At 51.1% G+C, this 19,339-nt stretch overlaps 1 protein-coding gene across 38 annotated transcripts in view; it reads left to right on the top strand.

The window, feature by feature from the left end:
* The window catches only part of NLRC5 (NLR family CARD domain containing 5), an 85,816-nt gene that overhangs the window by 59,186 nt on the left and 7,291 nt on the right, over nt 1–19,339 (top strand). For 27 of the 38 annotated variants that reach the window (XR_004961202.1, XM_036276124.1, XM_036276126.1 and 24 more), the window contains 13 exons: nt 1,476–1,562; nt 3,183–3,266; nt 4,030–4,119; nt 4,477–4,542; nt 6,167–6,250; nt 6,334–6,417; nt 9,948–10,034; nt 10,533–10,604; nt 11,302–11,385; nt 11,682–11,765; nt 13,681–13,764; nt 14,750–14,833; nt 17,430–17,513. Coding sequence is in view for 36 of the 38 variants with exons in the window: in XM_036276124.1 (XP_036132017.1) it covers nt 1,476–1,562; nt 3,183–3,266; nt 4,030–4,119; nt 4,477–4,542; nt 6,167–6,250; nt 6,334–6,417; nt 9,948–10,034; nt 10,533–10,604; nt 11,302–11,385; nt 11,682–11,765; nt 13,681–13,764; nt 14,750–14,833; nt 17,430–17,513 (1,074 nt within the window). In the remaining 2 variants the exon portion in view is untranslated. The remainder of the gene's footprint in view (nt 1–1,475; nt 1,563–3,182; nt 3,267–4,029; nt 4,120–4,476; nt 4,543–6,166; nt 6,251–6,333; nt 6,418–9,947; nt 10,035–10,532; nt 10,605–11,301; nt 11,386–11,681; nt 11,766–13,680; nt 13,765–14,749; nt 14,834–17,429; nt 17,514–19,339) is intronic. The other 11 variants (XM_036276116.1, XM_036276098.1, XM_036276115.1 and 8 more) reach the window with 5 other exon arrangements.

The following is a 19,339-nucleotide window of genomic DNA, read 5'->3' as shown; positions in this document are numbered from 1 at the left end:
TGCCAGTGCCCCCCCCCCCCCCACTGACTCCCCGACCAGCGTCTGTGGTTCTGGGCGAGAGGGGGTGGCACTGCACTGCAGGGCAGAAGTAACATTTCCACCACTGGCTCCCGGAGAGAAAGAGAAAGAGAAACATTGATTTGTTGTTCCACTTATTTATGCAATCATTGATTCTTGTACGCACCCTGACTGGGGATCGAATCCACAACCTTCCGGTATAGGACAGCACTCGAACCAGCTGAGCTACCCGGCCAGGGCTGCAGGGCACCATCCTGGGAGCCTTGTGCATATCACTTCTGTACCCTCGCAGCTGCGGCCACTGTACGTGGCACTGCGGCGAGGAGGGCAGCTGGGGACTGAAGCCAGGCTGCCCCCCAGGACTCCCGGCCCGGGGCAGACGGCCTTGTTCTGTAAAGGGTTAGACGATAAGTGTCTGGGGGTTTGCAGGCCACACAAAAACAAGTGTCCTTAGCTGGAGTTTTTTCAGTCCTGTCCTAGCCCGACACTACCATGACCTCTGACAGTTTCTAAGTCAGAGTTTTCCAAAACAGGGTGGAGACCAGGGTGGGGTGCTTTTTAGGAGGTTGGGCAGATAGCAGAGTCCTTCAACTCCATTGGGTTCTTCCTGATGTCATTCATGATCCCCTCTGTCTAAGACCAGGAGGAGGTCTCAGCTGGGTGTTTGTGGGTCTTGAACACCCTCTCCAACACTAAGCTCCCCTTTTAAGAAAGAGAGAACCCTCAGCAGGTGTCAGTATCTGGCTGGAATTTAATGATGGGTTTTGCTCTCGCGTGTTCTCATGCTCACGGTCTGTGGCACAAAATGCCAGTTTCCCAGCTGAGTGAGTGATGCAGGGTTCCCTTTTACAATGAACGAATTAAACAAGAAGGATGAGCCGGTTTAAAAATGGAAAGTAAAAATAGTATAAGAGGGAATTTAGGACTGTGGGGAAAACAATAATGGAAAGCAACAGTGATAAAAATGTGAAATATTGATTTTAGGAACTTTCTAATTTTAAGGTTCTTTTTTTCCCCCGGTTGCTGGCTGGTCACAGGCTCTTCCTTTACCTTATTGTATCGTCTTATTTTAGGCCTTTCAAAGGCAGAGTTACCATTCCTTTTAATTCCAGCATTAATAACCCCGTTTAAGAGCAGACCTCACCCTATTCTCCCCACCATGTCTTTTCATTAAAAATCCAAGAGTTGTGGTTCTCCAACTGGAGCTTGAACCAGAGTCACCTGGAGAGCTTTGGCCCCAGGTGATTCAGTGGTCTGGGCTGAGACCCCAGACTGCATCTTAGCAAGTTCCCCCTTTGAGAACCACCTCCCCAGAGGGAGCAGGGGGTGCCAGGTGGGGTCTGCTGTGGGGGAGGTGGAAGTGATGGATGCTGGGGCGAGGCCGCACCCCGGACAAGCCAGGGCGGAGTGGGTGTGCATGGCTCTCCACCCCACCCGGCTGGTTGCCCCACCCCCAGCAGGCTCACAGGCTGCGGCCTCAGCGAGAAGCATGTGGAGCCACTGTGCGAGTTGCTGAGGAAGTGTGAAGACATCCGCCAGCTGGAGTAAGTGGGGGAAGAGGAGCAGAAGAAAAGTCTGGGAGCATGCACCTGGTGGCACTGGAGGCTGTGTGTGTGTGTGTGTGTGTGTGTGTGTGTGTGCGCGCGCGCGCGCCGTGCTCAACCTCTCTCAGGACCAGCTATCAGGATGTCCAGGGCTCTGGGTCACACCCTTAAGGTTTCCCTGTACCCATTTTATCCCTCCCGACACCTCCCACTTCCATCATGGTGGAGCTAGTTCAGCATGTGCCCTTGATCTAATCTGGGTAGTCCTTCGAAAAAGGCCAAAGGAGCCCTTTGGCCTCGTGTTGATCAAGGCATCTAAGCTCTGCTGGCTGATGGACACTAACATGAAGGAGCCATTGGTGCCTGACCGGGGTTTGAAAATACCAAGCGCCTCAGCCTGCAGAGGACCCCGGAGCCAGCTGGGTGGGGACACAGAAGCTCTCGTACTGTTGAGAAGTGGCATCTGTGTGGCCTGTCTTGGGTGCCCAAATAGTGTAGGCCCACATGGTAGAAAAATAATAATAGGTGACACCTATTGAGCACCTCTACACTGATCTAAGTGCTTTAGATAGTCTTCCCATCCTTTCAACAAACCCAGATACTATTATCGCCATTTCGTACATGGGAGAGCCGAGGCTCAGCGACTTTAAGGGCTGTCCAAAGTCACAATGCAGAGTCTCCACAGCTGTTAGGGAGTCAGCGTGGGGCCTGTAGGAGTTAAAGAGAGTGCAAAAAATAATTAAGTAAATTCCTGTCATGATGTGGCCAAGAAGAGAGTGTGGCTGATAGAAATCGTATATTTTAAAGAAAGAGGGATAAGCAATATGTCTTTGAGTTTTCTGTTTGTTTTTTCTTGTACAGAGCATTTTCTTATCTTAAAGATTAGTAAGGGGCTTCATGAGACAAACTAATTTTTACAGTTTCTCAGGAAAAGATGAAATAAACAAGCCTCAGAAGTGTCAAAATCGGGGACAAAGATCCAGGACACATACCAGACATTTTAGGACATGCTGATTATCTTGTTTCTAAACTGTAGCTAAAACCACAGAATGCTACAAAGAAAGGAAGTAAGAAAGCATTCAAGTGCAATTTCCGATATTGCAGTCTCAAATTAAAAGAGAAACTCTGTTGGGTAAATGTCCCTCAAATACCGTCTTACTAAATTTGCTCTTTTTCCAAAATGGCAGCTCCCAACTGATTCGGGGCCAAGGGTGTAGTAAAAGCTCATTGGTTCCCTGTAACTCCTGAAAGCCTGGCAGTGGCCAGCAGATACCGAAGGGGAAGATGAGGCCTGGTTAACTGTGGTGCTGGTGAGGGGGCTGGTGGCGGGGACGCGGGAGCTGTTGTGCAATGGTGGTTGTGGTGGTGACCATTGGTGATGATTCTAGTGGTAATGGAGGTGATGGTGGAGGTGGTGGTGGGCTTGGCAACTCAAGTAATAATGAAGGGATCAAGCTGGTGGTGGTGATGGAGTCAGGACGAAGCAGCACTGACTGGTTGGGGGTGAGTGAAGGTGGTGCTGAGAGTGCTGGATGGGCAGGGTGGCAGGGGCGAAGCTGAAGAGCAGGCACCCGTGGAGGAGGCACATCTGACCTCAACCACCTCCTGTACCACTTACAGCCTCTCAGCCAACCAGCTGGGTGATGAAGGGCTCAGGCGCCTCCTGAAACATCTGCCTCAGCTGCCCATCTCCGGTTCTCTTAAGTAAGTGATGAGCAGTGTCAAGGACAGTAAGGAGAAAGGCTCCCCTGGGCCAAGAGCATGGATTTTGAGGAATCTTTTGAGGGATCCCTAGAGAGAGTGATGCTTACCTTGACATCCCCCACCTTGGGTCCTTTCCTCGTCTCTCATTGCCCACCATGGAAGACCCCTACCAGACAACCAGGAGAGGCTGCAACTAAAGCTTGGCGACTCCAGCTGCCTCTGGGCAACGAGAGAGCATTAATACCTAAGCCGCTGACACGGAATCTTAGCTGTCCGGGCCCCTGGTCCACGCCGTCCTTGAAGCTCCTCTGATTGAATCCATGGGACACAGATTTGAAGATGTCCCCACAACAGGGAGGGTCCCCAGGAAGTCATCCATACTCTCCCCTGATCTCCTCAGTGACCTGGGAGACAGGAAGCCAGAGCCAGGTACAACCTGTTGCTAGGCAACTGAGCTTTGTGCTCTGCGTGGGGCTGGAGCTGCCAGCCTGGCCTCATCAGTGCCCTGTCCCAGACCCAAAGGACAGCAGGCACAGAGGGTGCAGCTCTCACGGACTCAGGGTCTGGGGCCCATCCTGCCCATATGAGGACAGGGCTCCTCTGGCCTCTCTGTGGACCTCAGTGTCTCCACCTGGAGAATGGACACTTGGACACTGAGGACTCTCCTCCTGGCATGACAGCTGGAGGGGAGACAAGGGGGCTGAGAAGGGCACCACTAAGGTGCTGCCCCCATACCCCAGGCTGAACCTTGTTTCTCTTCCAGTCTGAGTGACAACAGCATCTCTCAGGAAGGCGTCCTATGCCTGATGGGAACTCTCTCTTCCTGCCCACGTGTCCGGGAGGCCTCTGTGAAGTAAGGAGATGTTAGCGCCACTTGCTGGTGGTGGGAGAAGCAAGACCCCACACTTAGCAGCCTTCGTCTGTGTGACTTGGGCCAACCTTCGAGTCTCACGGTTCACTGAACCCCATGGGATCATAGTTTCCATATTCTGAGACGCACATGCCATGGGGACCGAGGTCATGGGTGGGAAAGGCCAGGTTTAGTGTGCTCACAAGGTGGGTTGGGGTCTCCTCTGGTCCTCAAAACCTTTCCTTCCATGGCTTCCCCCTCCCTTGCCCCTGCCCCAACCCCCTTTTCTCTGGCACCCCCGGGGCCTGGGCCTGAGGATGCTGGCAAGCCTCTGGCCCCCTCATACCCCTCTCTCTGCAGCCTGGGCTCTGAGCAAAGCTTCTGGATTCACTTCTCGAGACAGGAGGAGGCTGGGAAGACATTGAGGTAAGTGCTGGTCTGGGAGGGGAAGGTGGAGGGAGTAGGGCGGGGGGTACTGACCCTGTGGAGGCTCCATTCCTCCTCCTTTGCCGGGCCCTCTCCTCCTTCACGTGCCTGCTTCATGCTTACTGCCCCTCATCTGCCCCCAGTGCCCCCACACTTCCAGCCCCCGGACCAGGCCTTCGCATTGTATTTGTGCCTCTTAGCCATGTCCTGACTATAGGTCTGGAGGCTTCTGAGTGTCATGGTTAAGAGCTTAGACTCTGGAGCCATATGGGGATAAACACCAACTCCACCACGTATCGCTGTGTGACTTTAGACAAGTGACTTAACCTCTCTGTGTTTCATTTCCTCGTCTGTAAAATGGGGGTAATAATAGGATCATCCCCCTTAGGGCTATTGTGAGGATTAAATGAGTTATTATGTATAAAGTTCTTGGAAAGGGCCTGGTTCATGTGAGCGCTCTATCATCTTACTTCAGCTATGATCATGGCCTCCAAACTGGTCCACTGGCCCTGACCAGGCCTCCTCCAATCCATTCACCCCACAACATCTAGAGGGATCTTCCCAACACACATATCTGATTGTGCTACTCCACTCCACTGCTCCAAGCCCTTCAGTGGCTCCCCATTGCCCCCAAGACCAAGTTCAAATTCCTTAGCCTGGTGGTCTCCCTCACAGTCTGACTTGACTGTCACCTCTTAACACGTTCTTCCTCACCTCCCATACCATATATATGCACATACCACACCACGCTCACACCACACAGACACACGTCGCATATCATACACTACACACAAACACACAAACTACACAAACAACACACACACATAACCCACACACACAACACACACCCCCACACACAACACGCATCAGCACGTGTTCAGCCACAAGGGACCATCGTTGCTCCTCCCTCACTGAACACACACTCCCGAGGAAGCATCCCTGGCCCTGGGCGCTCAGCCTGACATTCCCTCTCCTGCCTTTTCTGAAATGAAAGGCTCCCGTCCTTGCAGACCCAGCCCAGGTGTCAGCCCTCCCGGAGAACCAGCGGCCCTGTCTGTCTGCATGAACAGCCCTGGGCTGTGTGGGGCCCTCCTCAGCCTGTCCATGAGGCCTGGCCGGGGGCTTGTCTGCTGGCCACACAGGGCTGCGAGGCAGGGCCACAGAGAGAGTCCCAGGCCCTCCTTCCAAGGGAGCCTAGAATAAGGCGAGAGGAGGGTAGAGTTATGGGTTTGGGTCTAGAGTAGGCTGAGAGGGACTGAAACCCAATTCTGCCCTTACTCTGACCAAGTCTGAGTCCTCGGGTCGGCCGTTTCTCCACCAGCAATGACACTTGGACTTCAACGAGAGAGTACGCGAGGTCGGCGTGCCTGCTTGCTGCCCTGGGGCTGGCGCCGCCGGCCTAGTCAGGGCTCAGTGACTCACTTCTAGCACTTTCTTGGGGGACAGTGTCTCCAAAGAGACTGGAAGCTCCCAGGACAGGAGCTGCCCTTTGGCCTTTTCTCAGGCCCTGATCCAGGCCTTTGCACTCAGTGGGGGCCCCCACAGGCCCTGGTTGGGGGACCGGGAGGAAGCAGGACAGCAGCCTTGACAGGCCTCTGCCTCTATCCGTGCCCTCTTCCCTCAGGCTGGGAAAGTGCAGCTTCGGGCCGGAGCACATGACCAGACTGGCCGCTGGCCTGAGCCGGGCCTGGCGACTGACGGAGCTCACGTGAGTTACTGGGCCCAGCCTATGGGGCAGCTGAAGGGTGGGGGCCCTACCAGAGCCACAGTCGTAACCTACCTCTGTCCCAGGCTGAGCCAGTGCTGCCTGGGCCTGAAAGACCTGCCCGTTCTCCTGAGTCTGGTGAGGTGGCCAGTGGGACTGCTCCGTCTCAGGTATCGTCATCCTGTGTCCCTGGCGGGGGAGTGGTGAACGAAGGGCGGGGGCGGGCACTGGCGTGGGCCCCCAGGATCGTGGCCCTGGCCATTTCCTGCACCCAGAACCCTGCTACCTGGACACCGAGCTGCCCTGCCCATTCTCCCAGAGACCCTCCCAGGCACACAGAGAAGCCCCCTCTCCAGGGCAGGGCCTGTGCTTGGGGAATTAAGAAAAACAAAACAAAACTCCAAAGGATACCCAGCTGAGGTAAAAAATAGCATATAATCAATAGCATGTTCATTCACTACAGTCATTTTAAAACTTTCAGAAAAAGAGAGAAGATACCAAAAGTAGAATCATTTTGAAAACTCGTATTCCCATCACCTAGGTATGGCGATGGTTCATATTTTTCTAAATTTGCTTCACATTTTTATTTTGGCTGAAGTGTTTTAAGGTAAGTTATAGATCTCATCAAATATCACTCAGATAGCCCAGCTGGTGTGGCTCAGTGGATTAAGTGTTGTCTCATGGACTGGGAGGTCCCGGTTCAAGTCCCAATCAGGGCACATGCCAGGGTTGCAATCCCCAGTAGGGGGCGTGCAGGAGGCAGCCGAAAGATGTATCTCTCACACTGACGATTCTATTCCTCTCCCTTCTTCTCTCTTAAGAAAATCAATAAAAACATATTTTAAAAATCACTCAGATATTTCACCATGAATCTTTAGAAAATAAGGACATTTTCTACAGACTCACAGTTGAACGAGGACACCTATGAAACTCAGCAGCGACTCCTTGGCGCCATGTATTACCTGGTCCCATCTACCAGGTCCCATTGTCCGCCTGTGGAAGGCTGGCCTGTGGGATCCAGGATGCAGCAGTGTAATAACTGAACTGATGGTTGGTTGGAATGGAGTGATGGCTCTTAGGACCCTTAATCCGTGTCACCCCCACTTTCCTCTTTCACTGCAGAGCCTGTTGACAAACCCCCTACTGCGCCGTGGACTGACCCACTTTCTGACTCAGTCTGGTTGTTTCATCATGATGTCTTCGAATTTGTTCCTCTAACCCCTGACGTTCCTGGAACTGGAATTTAGATCAAAAGGCTGGCTGTGTTGCCCTGGCCGGTTTGGCTCAGCGGTAGAGTGTCGGCCCGCGTACCAATGAGTCGTGGGTTCGATTCCGGCCAAGGGCACATACCTGGGTTGTGGTTTGTCCTCAGCCCTGGTCAGGGTCGTGCAGGAGGCAACCAATCGATGTTTCTCTCTCCTTTTCTCTCCCCCTCTCTCCCTCCCACTGTCTGAAGATAAGTAGAAAAATATCCTGGGGTGAGGATTTTTAAAAAAAGGCTGGCTGTGGTTCAGTTACACATTTGTGTCAAAAACATGCTTCGTGTCCAGGGCTGGCCACATCTCACTGCAGCCTGCGATGAGGCACATTGTCTGCTATTCCCCCAAATTGACCATCATAGCCATCTTCAAATGTACAGTTCAGTAGTGTTAAGTACCCTCACCTTGTTGTGCAACCATCACCACCATCCATCTCCAGAACACTTTTCTTCTAGCAAAACTGCAACTCTGGCCCCACTGGACAGTAACTCCCCATTCCCCTCCGCCAGCCCCTGGCAACCACCCTTCTCCTTTCTGTCGCTATGGATTTGACGACTCTAGGAACTCAAAGAAGTGCTATTATACAGTATTTGTCTCTTTGTGACTGGCGTATTTCACGTACCGTAATGTCCTTAGGGTTCATCCGTGTTGTAGCATGTGTCAGGATTTTCTTTCTATTTAAGGCTGCATACTATTCCATTTCATGTATGTACCACATTTTGTTCATCCATTCATCCACTGATAGATACTTGGGTTGCTTCTATTTTTGCTTGTTGTAAATAATGCTGCTATGAACATAAATGTACAAATATCTCTTTGTATCTCTGCCCTCAATTTTTTTGGTTATGCACCCAGAATTTTTCAGTCACTGAAAATAACATTTAATTTATTTATTTACTTATTTATTTATTTTTATCCTCACCCGAGGACATTTTTTTTCCATTTTTTGTTCAGATAGAGTGGGAGGGAGAGAGAGAGAGAGAAACATCGACGTGAAAGGGACACATTGAGTGGCTGCCACCCGCACGACCCAACCAGGGCCGGGGATAAACTGCAACCGAGGTACGTGCCCTTAGTGGGAACCGACCCTGGGTCTCTCTGGACCACAGGTCGACGCTCTAACCGCTGAGCCAAACCGGCCAGGGCCTAAAATAACATTTTAAAATACAGCTTTTCTGCCTGGCCGGTGTGGCTCAGTGGTTGAGCATCGATCCATGCACCAAGAGGTTGCCAGTTCGATTTTCGGTCAAGGCACATACATGCCCAGGTTGTAGGCCCAATCCCCAGTGGGGGGCATGCAACAGGTGGCCAATTGATGTTCTCTCTCATTGATGTTTCTATCTCTCTCTATTCTTTCCTCTCTCTCTAAAATCAATAAAGAAAAAAAAATTTTAAATAAAATTTTCTTACTCTAAAAATAAAATATATTAATTGTAGAAATTTGTGGAAAAGTACATAAGAGCATAAGAAGAAAATAGTACCTAAAAAAAAAAATACAACCCAGACAGTGTGACTTATTGGTTGAGCATCGACCCATGCACCAAGAGGTGGCTGGTTCGATTCCCAGTCAGGGCACATGCCCAGGATGTGGGCCCAATCCCCAGTGGGGGTCATGCAGGAGGCGGCCAACCGATGTTCTATTTCATCGATGTTTCTAGCTCTCTCTCCCTCTCCCTCTCCCTTCTTCTCTCTCTAAAAATCAATAAAGAAAAAATTTTTTTTTTTTTAAATACAATACAGCCTTGGCCAGGTGCCTCAGTTGGCTGGAGTGTTGTCCACACACCACAAGGTTGTGGGATTGATTGCCGGTCAGGGCACTTACAAGAGGCAACCGATAGGTGTTTCTCCCCCCACCTCCTCTCTCTCTAAAATCAATAAAAACATATCCTCTGGTGAGGATTGATGAAAAAATAAAATTTTATGTATAAACTTTAAAAGCAGACATATTTTAAACAACTCTCTTTTTCCTGTGTCTAAGTTAATGTATGCATATTTAGAAAGTCCAGAAAATATTGAAAATTAAAGAAGAAATAAAATTAAAACCATCATAGAGATCTCACCATCTAAACAACTACCATAAGTGAACATTTAAGATATTTTCCTCATCTCTCTCTCTCCATATATATTTTTTATTTTCTCAAGTAAGAAATTAAAATCATGTTTTATACACAGTTTTATCTCCTTCTCTTTGCAGTGTAACATTATGTGGATCTTTTGTTTAATCTGAAATATTATTTAAAAAATAACATTTTCTGTTGGGATTGTTGCAATAACTGTTGGAATGAGAATGTAATTTCCTGTGTTATGCTTATGCCTACTTGAATAATTTTATACCTTTAAAATAAGCAAAGCCCCAAAAAGCCTCTAGGACTCCCTTGGCACTCTCCTCCCTCCCTCTGCTTACCCAGGGGGACCTTTATCTGTACCCACTTCTGTGACAGGGTGGAGGAGCCGTGGATGAGCAGAGCTGGGCTGTTCACCCTGCTACAAGTCTGCGCCCAGGCCTCAGGCAGCGTCACCGAAATGAAGTGAGTCCAGGGAGGAGCCCCCTCTGAATTCTTCACCGTCTCATGACCATTGGGACCTTCTCTCACTAGACGTTAGTCTCCTGTCCTGTGGGGTAATAGCCATCCCACTAGTGAGTTCTCTGGGTCCCCAAGACGGCAGGAGCTCCCGGGGCACGTATGAGGGGCTGCACACGCTTGGGGCGGGTGCAGCAGTCAGGCTCAGTGCCAGGAAGAGGAAGGCAGCCCGGATCAAGACACAGGGCTGTTGGATCCCAGGTGATCCGGCTGGGAGGCCCACGGGTTGCCTAGAAGTGGCCCCTGGATTGCAGTAACATACATTGTGGCTCCGTGACCAGGGGTGACAGAACGATGTGGAGTACCTAAGAGCAAGGGCTTTGGTGTCCCACTGACCTGTGTCTAGGTTACCCTGGGTCTGGGAGCTCAGGGCAGCCTGGACCCCGCTCAGCCAACACAGGAAAGCTGCCGCGGGCCTCACACTGGCCCCTCTTCCCTCCTCAGCATCTCCGAGAGCCAGCTCTGCGTGCAGCTGAAATTTCCCCGTCAGGAGAGCGCGGAGGCCGTGGTCCTCAGGTGGGACCCCGTTCCCGGAGCCCCAAGCGAGTGGTTGGTGATGGGTTAGGGACTGCTGCTTCTGACCAGTATTTCTCGTGCCCCTGCTCAGAGTCCTTTGATGTCCAAAGTCGCTACGTGGCCCATGAGGTCTGCTTTAATCTGCCTCTCATGCTGTCCATCCTCACCCCAACCCTGACTCAGCTTTCAGTTCCCCGAAGACCACCTTGCTCCCTTTGACCTCAGGGGCTTTGCACAGGTGGCTCCCTGCCTAGAATGTTCTCTTCGCTCGTCCCCTCTTCCTCCTCCTTCACTTGGCTAACTGCCTCTCTTCCTTCAGGCCTCAGGTTAAATGCTACCACCTCAGGAAGGCCCCTCTGAACCCCCAGACATTGTCAAGTCCTCCCATTACCCACTCTTGGAAATTAAGTGTCACCCCTCATGGATGAATGCAGCCCTGCAGTATACATTCTGGAGAACAAACCATAGTTGTACCTCAGCCCCAACTCACCTCCTTGGCTGAGTGCCCTCATGCGGTGAAGGACCTGCACACCGCACCACCCCCATCGGGGCCCCTCCATCATAGCACTTCCCGTAACTGAAGAGTAAATTGTGGAACTTTATTGATTAGTATTTATATACCGCTTCAAGGTAAGGGACTGAGTCCCTGATACTGGTCCAGGTGTTCAGAACCTGCTGCCTCTCTGTCTACTTCCAGGTTGGCTCACTGTGACCTTGAGACCCACCACAGTCCTCTTGTCAGGCAGCTGATGCAGACATGCACCTGGCTGCGGCAGCTCAGGTCAGCACCCCGAAATGTCTGGGCCCACTGCAGGCCTCCTGTGAAGGCTGGCCAGGCCAGGAGAAGGATGAACAGAGCCTGGGGCAGTGCCAGACCCTGGCTTTCCTGCTTCCCTGTGCAGGAGAGAATCACAGTTGGCCGGTGGGGGACAGCCCCAGGGTGGCATAAGGGGACCCTGCCCCATCGGGAGCTCTTGGGTGGTCCTTTCCCCTTTCTTGGCCTCCCCATCTCCATGGGCTTGATGACCCCTGAGTTTGTCCAGTCGGAAACTCTCTGGAATGTGCTTGGCCTCTCAGCTTGTCCCAGGTGAACCTCTGCCAGAGCAGTTCCCTGCTGCTGCGAAGCTTCCTGCCATCCCTCGGCACACTGAAGACATTCAGGTATGCAGAGACAGTCACTCAGGCCCCCATGCTCTGCCCTGCTCCCCCCACTCCCCTCTTCTCCCCCCCAGCTCGGAGGAGCTCTGTGTCCATACCCTGGGGGCTGGGACCACAACTCAGTCCTGGAAATGATGTCAGGGTATGTGGTCATAGACATGGCCACAAGGCAAGAAAGAAATTCCCTTTTCCATACTTTTTCTTTTTTAAAAAAGTATTTGGAAATAATTGCAACCTAATAGAAGAGTTGCAAGAAGACTGAGAACTTCCATATGCCATTTTTCTAAATTCAGCCTTTGTCAATATTTTTTTCACATTTGCTCTTTTTGCCCCTCCCTGCTTCCTCACCCCTCCCCTCGTTTCTTCCCCTCTCCCTCTTTTCCTCTTCTTTCAACCACTTGAAAGTAAGTAGCATGGTCATGCCCCTTCATCCCTTAATATTTCAGTGAATTTTCTAAGAACAAGGACATTCTCTGCCATAATCCAGTAAAAACATGAAATTCAGGAAATTTAACACTGATGCAATTCTATGATCTGAACTACAGCTTATATTCCAGTTTTGCAGTTATTCCAGTAATGTTTATTGCATTTCCCCCAGTCCTGGATTCCACCCAGGACCACACACTGCAGTTGGTTGTCATCTCTCTTTGTCTCCTCCAGTTTGGAACAGGTCCTCAGCCCTTCTTTGTCTTTCATGATATTGTCATGACACTTACATGCCAATTATTTTGTAGACTGCCCTTCAGCTTGGGTTCCTCTGATGTTTCCTCATGCTTAGACTTAGGACAGGAATGTCACAGGGGTTCTGTTGTGTTCTCAGAGCATCACATCTGGAGATACATGATGCCTATCTGTCCCCTTACCGAAGTGATAGTAACTGTGATCACTTGGTTAAGGTGGCATCTGCCAGGTTCATCTATTTTTCCCCTTTCTAATTATAAGGATCTTTAATGGAGCTACTTGAAGTCTATGTAGACATCCTGTTCTGCCTCAAACTTTCACGCATGAAAATTTGTCATTCATTGGTAACTCTTACCTGAATCAAATACCAGTATGATGGTTGCAGAGTGAAGCTTTTCTAACATTCAGTTCTGGTAACCCAGCTGGTTGCATCAAGGAGAAAGTCTCCTTTTGCCAATATATCTTTAGCACCAATACTGGCTACTTTTGTTGTTGTTGAAGTAAAGGTGTGGAGCTCATGAAAAATGACAGTAATTAGCTAGGTTTTATAGTGATGCCCGATTATGGCATAAATTGTGGAGTTGCCATCTGAATGATGACTGTTTAGGAAAATAATCAACTAGTCCATGCTCCTGTCTCCAAGCTGTATCTCGACTTACTGATCCCATGGTGGGAGAGATTTATGAAGGAAAGGAGCCCCCCCATTGCCCCAGGAACCACCCCCCCCACCTCCATGGTGGGAGAGATTTATGAAGGAAAGGAGCCCCCCCATTGCCCCAGGAACCACCACCCCCACCTCCATGGTGGGAGAGATTTATGAAGGAAAGGAGTTCTCCCCCACAATGGCCCCGGGAACCGCCCCCCACCCACCTCCATGGTGGGAGAGATTTATGAAGGAAAGGAGGCCTCCCAATGGCCCCGGGAACCACCCCCCACCCACCTCCATGGGGGAAGAGATTTATGAAGGAAAGGAGCCCCCCCCCCAATGGCCCAGGGAACCGCCCCCCACCCACCTCCATGGTGGGAGAGATTTATGAAGGAAAGGAGGCCTCCCAATGGCCCCGGGAACCACCCCCCACCCACCTCCATGGGGGAAGAGATTTATGAAGGAAAGGAGCCCCCCCCCCCCAATGGCCCAGGGAACCGCCCCCCCACTCCCTTGCCCTCTACCAGCAACAGTCAGAGCTCTGGAGACCCAGAGCTCCTGCCTGACCTGCTGCCCTTTGACCCCCACCAGGCTGGCCTCCAGCTGTGTGAGCTCTGAGGGCCTGGCCCACCTGGCATCTGGTCTGAGCCACTGTCACCACCTGGACGAGCTGGAGTGAGTCTCAGTGGGGAGGGGCTGGGGAGGGACAGTGGTGGAGAGGAGGGGGAGAGGGGTGGCCTTGGGAAGGTGAGCCGCAGACCACAGCGGATCATTTTTCTCCCTGATGAAGCCCAGCAGCTCTGGGTGAGGCCCGAGGAAGGCTGAGAGCTGTGTTCTTGGTCCCCACTTTATCACTCACTCAGAGTGCTCCTGGGCGAATAACTGCCTCTCTAGGCCGGGGCGGCCTCATCTTCACACGAATCATAACCCTCTCGACCCAGGGTGGCTGTGGGTGTTGAGGTACAGAGAGAGCTGAGGAACAGAAAAGATCATTGTGTGAGTGTGTGTGTGTGTGTGAGTGTGTGTGTGAGTGAGTGTGAGTGTGTGAGAGTGTGTGAGTGTGTGTGTGAGTGAGTGTGAGTGTGTGAGTGTGTGTGAGTGTGTGCGAGTGTGTGAGTGAGTGTGAGTGTGTGCGAGTGTGTGTGTGAGTGTGAGTGTGAGTGTGTGAGTGAGTGTGAGTGTGTGTGAGTGTGTGCGAGTGTGTGAGTGAGTGTGAGTGTGTGCGAGTGTGTGTGTGAGTGTGAGTGTGAGTGTGTGAGTGAGTGTGAGTGTGTGTGAGTGTGTGCGAGTGTGTGTGTGAGTGTGAGTGTGTGAGAGTGTGTGAGTGTGAGTGTGTGCGAGTGTGTGTGTGAGTGTGAGTGTGTGTGAGTGTGTGAGTGTGTGTGTGTGTCCGCGCACGCCCCTCGTCCCTACCCTCTCTTTTGCAGCCCTCACTCAGGGCATCATTTCTTAGCCAGGTAAGTTGTGACCACCACGCCCCCTCTTCAAGGACCCCAGAGCCTGACTGTTGGAGCCAGGGATGCCCTCATGGAGCCTGGACAGGAGGGGTGGTCTAGGATCAGCTCCTAGGGGAACTGAGGGGAAGGGTACTGACGAGACAGCTCGGTTCCAGGGCTGGGCAGGCTTGTCTAACGCTCACCTCTTGCCTGGTCCCCAACAGCTTTTCTAACAATGAGCTTGGTGAGGAGGGCTCCAGGGTGCTGATGGGGGTCCTTGAAGGCAAGTTCTGGCTGAAGAGGCTTGAGTAAGTGGTGTGGTTAATGGAGGGGGTGGCTGTAGGGAGGGGGACTGTTGGGAACATGCCTGGGAGCCTTTGCATCTTTGGTGAGTACAAACTGTCCAATCCCTGAATGGACCCGCTAAGCTGAATGCCCTGCTTTTTACTTCCTTACCTGGCTCCAAGCCTAACAAAGTGCTTGATCACAGGAAACAGTGCTCATTCCTGCCCACCCATGCCAGAAAGGATGGGCTCATGTCTCAGAAACTTACAAGGCAACTGGCCTCAGGCTGGCCTGGATCCAGGTTCCAGATTTGATCCCTCCACCCCTCCACCCCCATCCCTGTCTCTCTCTCCATCCTGACTTCATTCGCAGGCAGACTGTCCCTGCAGCTACAGGCTTACTTTCTTCCAGCTTAGTGGGAGGGAGCACCTTTCTCCCAGAAACTGACACAAAGACCCTAGGCCTAGCTTGGGCCACATGCCCTTTTCTAAACCAATCACTGTGGTTCTGAACACACAGTATTCGGATTGGCCAGATCTGGGTCATGTGTCCACCCAGTGATCTGGACTTCGTGGGGAGTGGTATTTCAGGATGCTATTATCAGAACAAAGGAAAACAAAATCTGGGCAGAGAAAAGTCCACAGATGTCGCTGCCATTTGCTTACCGTCTTTTTTTAGGTACTGGCAGCGTACTGTCACCTGTAATTTGGAGTTATCGAATTCTTAGAAATGCCAGAAACAGCCTCAGCCTAGCGGACAGGGGCCCATCTTGCACAGACTTGACAGCATTCCGATGGAAAATTTAACAGGGCATCTTCTGCTTTTAATCTCTAAGTTTTTCCAATGACCAAAAATACACACTATTTATAAAAAGTTCCATCATGGTAGAGATATGTAACAAAGGATATGAAATCCCCCGAGGGCGGTACCCCTGGGAAGCCGGCTGTGAAAGAGCCGTTGGTGAACTTTTCTCCAGATTCTCTTCAACGTGTGTTTTGTTTATTTTTTATTTTTTTTTATCCTCACCCGAGGACATTTTTCCATTTTTTGCACAGATAGAGTGGGAGGGAGAGAGAGGAAGAGAGAGAGAGAGAGAGAGAGAGAAACATCGACGTGAAAGAGGCACATCGAGTGGCTGCCACCCGCACGACCAACCAGAGCCGGGGACAAACTGCAACCGAGGTACGTGCCCTTAGCGGGAACCGAACCCGGGTCTCTCCAGACCGCAGGCCGATGCTCTAACCGCTGAGCCAAACCGGCCAGGGCTCAACGTGTGTTTTGAATACAGCTCAAAAGCAGCCTTCTGACGTTGCCCTTAACGATGGAAGTCTCCCACGTCGGGCCTCTGCCCCAGGGATGGGGGTGGTATGAAGAGACCTTTGACCAGAAGGCTCACCTGTTGTCCCACTGAACTGTCCTCCCCAATGTGCCTGCCCTCTGCTCAGCCTCCCTGCCTTCTGGAAGCTTTTATTTGGAAGGTTGGAGGCCCAGTGAGGTCATTCATTGGCTCATTCATACACTTGACAAGTGTGTGTTCACCTGGGCGCCTGGGCCAGGACCCCGAGCTAGAGGGACTGCAGAGAACAGGACAGACCCGCTGCCCTTTCTTGTGACTCCTTCACCTCTCACCGCCTCAGTCAACCCATCTTTAACGTGGGCATGATGATACCTTTCCTGTCTGAAGGAGGGGATGACTCCTCACTGCCCAGAGGCCTCCTCCGGAGTCCTGTTGTTTCTAAGTGTCCCTCTGTGACCTCGGACCCAGCCGATGTCTCCCACCTGTCCCTCTGTAGTGAATGGTCAGGGGCATGGACCCTGGTTAGGGGTCACACCACTCGGGCTCAACACCAGTTGGGTGACTAACTGTCCCAGTTTTCCCGGGGCTGAAGGCCCCACATTCTAGAAAAACCCTTTGATTTTAAGTAAAGACAGTTGTTTCTTTCAGTTCACCTCTTAATGAGTGAGCTTGGACAAGTTACTTAACCTCTCTGTGCTTTTTTCCTTATTTTAACTTTGGGGTAATAGCAGAACCTGCCTCCTAGAGTGGTCGGAGGGTTAAGTGGGATAAATACATGTCAGTGCCTGGTGCAGAGTTCACACTTGACGGGGATTAGCTATTATTGTTATGACACCCCTGTCCTGCCCAGGCTGGGGGCCAAGAGGAAAGGGATCCCGTGAGTAACACGTGGTTGGGGCCCAGGAACAGAAGTCCTACAGCCTTGGGTTCTGTTCCTGATGCTGCTACTCTGTGTGTGACTTTGACAGAGCTCTGTAATTCTCTGAGCCTCAGTGTTACTCACTGTAAAATAGGGACGATAACAGACCCACCTCTCAGGATGGCCCTGCGCCCGGCTGGGCCCATCAGCTCTGCTGGCTCTGTGGTCGCTCTGGTTACTGATGTGAGTCCAGTGTGACTCAGAAACAGCTGCTGCTTGGATGGCCTTGCTATTCGTGCAGGGAGCGAGCGTTGGGATTTCCCAGGGCAGTTTGGTTTGGTGCGGATGTAAGTGGCTGTCTGGGCAGCCCCTGGGCACTGCCGAGCACTGAGGCCTCGAGCAACTGGACTGGACAGGCCTCGGTCCGCATCAATGCCAAGTCCTCCTCTGGCCTCTTCTCCAGCCTCAGCCACTTCCCCCTGGGCGACCCCACCCTGGCTGTTCTCACTCAAAGACTGAGCCACATGACCCTCCTGCAGAGCCTCTGGTGAGTGACGGATAAACTCGTGGGGATGAGTGGGAGGACTCCCTCCACAGCTCTATTGAGGGGCACCTCCCTGGGGACCCTGCGTGCTCCTGTCCTCGGGACATTCCTGTATCCTGCTGGGGGGAAGGGGGGGGCACAGCTGCCTGTCAATGTCACCAGCTTTCTCCTGGCTACAAAAGTGACCAGAGGGGTTGGGTACTAGACGAACCCTTCATGTGCACAAACGCACCCTGGTTCTGGGCCCCGTTTCTGGGTCGCCTAGCTTCCGTGTTTCCAACAAGCTCCCACGCGATACCTATTCTGGGTGGCCTGGGTATACCACAGGCCACACTTTGAGTAACGAAGATCTTGACCAGCAATTTTCAACCTGCTTCATCTCATGGCATACATCAATAATCACTGAAATTCTGTGGCACACCAAAAAATATATTTCTTACCAATCTGACAAAAAAACAATAGGCATAATTTTGATACATTCACACCAGACGACTATTGTCTTTCTATTTGACCATCTAAGGTAAAATAGGTCAGTGCCCCTGATTAAATAGTCAGGTATTGCATGTTTTATTTTTGTTTAATTTTTGATTGATTTGAGAGAAAGAGAGAAAAACATCAATTTGTTGTTTCACATATTTATGCATTCATTGGTTGATTCTTGTATGTACCCTGACTGGGGTTCAAACCCACAATCCCCAAGTATCAGGATGACACTAACTAACTGAGCAACCTGGTCAGGGAAGGTATTGATTGTCTTAAGAATTCTTACCCTGGCCGATTTGGCTCAGCAGTTAGAGCGTCAGCCCTAGGCCCGAAGGGTCTCAGGTTTGATTCCCAGTCAAGGGCACGTTACCTGGATTGCAGGTTCTATCCCTGACCCTGATTGGGGGTCACACAGAAAGCAACCAATTGATGTGTCTCTCTCACATCAGTGTTTCTCTCTCTCTCTCCTTCCCTCCCTCCCACTCTATCAAAAAACCAATGGAAAAATATCCTCGAGTGAGAATTAACAACAACAGCAAAAAGAATTCTTGCCCTGGCCAGTGTGGCTCTGTGGTTGCAGTGTTGGCCCGTGCACCAAAAGGTTCGATTCCCAGTCAAGGGCACATACCTGGGTTGTAAGTTCGATCCCCAGCCCCAGTTTTGGTGCGTGCAGGAGGCAACCAACAATGTGTCTCTCATCAATGATTCTCTTTCTCTCTCTCTTCCCCCAGTCCCTTATATTCTATCTAAAAATCAATAGAAAAAATACCTTCAGGTGAGAATTAACAACAACAACAACAACATGAGAATTCTTGCAGCACACTGGTCGAAAATCACTGATCCTAGATCCAGATCCGGTGACCTTCGTAGTCTCCCCTGTGCCTCTGGCCACTTTGATAAACAAATGCCACACGCTCTTTTCATGTAACTGTTTTCAAAATATAAAATAAATGATTAGGAACAAACCAGAGCATGACACAAAGCATCGCTTTGTTTTTATCCAAACCCGCCCTCCCCACAGCAGTGCAGAGTGCGTGGGAAATGAGGTCAGAGAGTCTGGGGGAGCATATCACTTCACCCATCATTTAATTTAATGGAAGGCAGTTGGCTAAAATTTAATTTGCAAAACAAAAGAAAAGAAAACAACCCTCAGACAAATATTTAACGTGGGGCTAAGTGTGCATGGGCTGTTTTATTTTTTCCACTCACAGAGACAGGGCTCAGGCAGGGTTCAGAAAAAACAATAGGCTGGGTTAAAGGAAAAACCCACCATTTGCGCAGATCAGCCAGCGATGCCTGGAGAAGCTATATTGCCTGAGCTGGAACCCACGTGAAAGTGGCATTCA

Source organism: Molossus molossus, unplaced genomic scaffold, assembly GCF_014108415.1.
Source record: "Molossus molossus isolate mMolMol1 unplaced genomic scaffold, mMolMol1.p scaffold_m16_p_21, whole genome shotgun sequence".
NCBI lineage: Eukaryota > Metazoa > Chordata > Mammalia > Chiroptera > Molossidae > Molossus > Molossus molossus.
The sequence above is the reverse complement of the archived record's forward strand: the minus strand, read 5'-3'. Positions and strand labels throughout refer to the sequence as shown.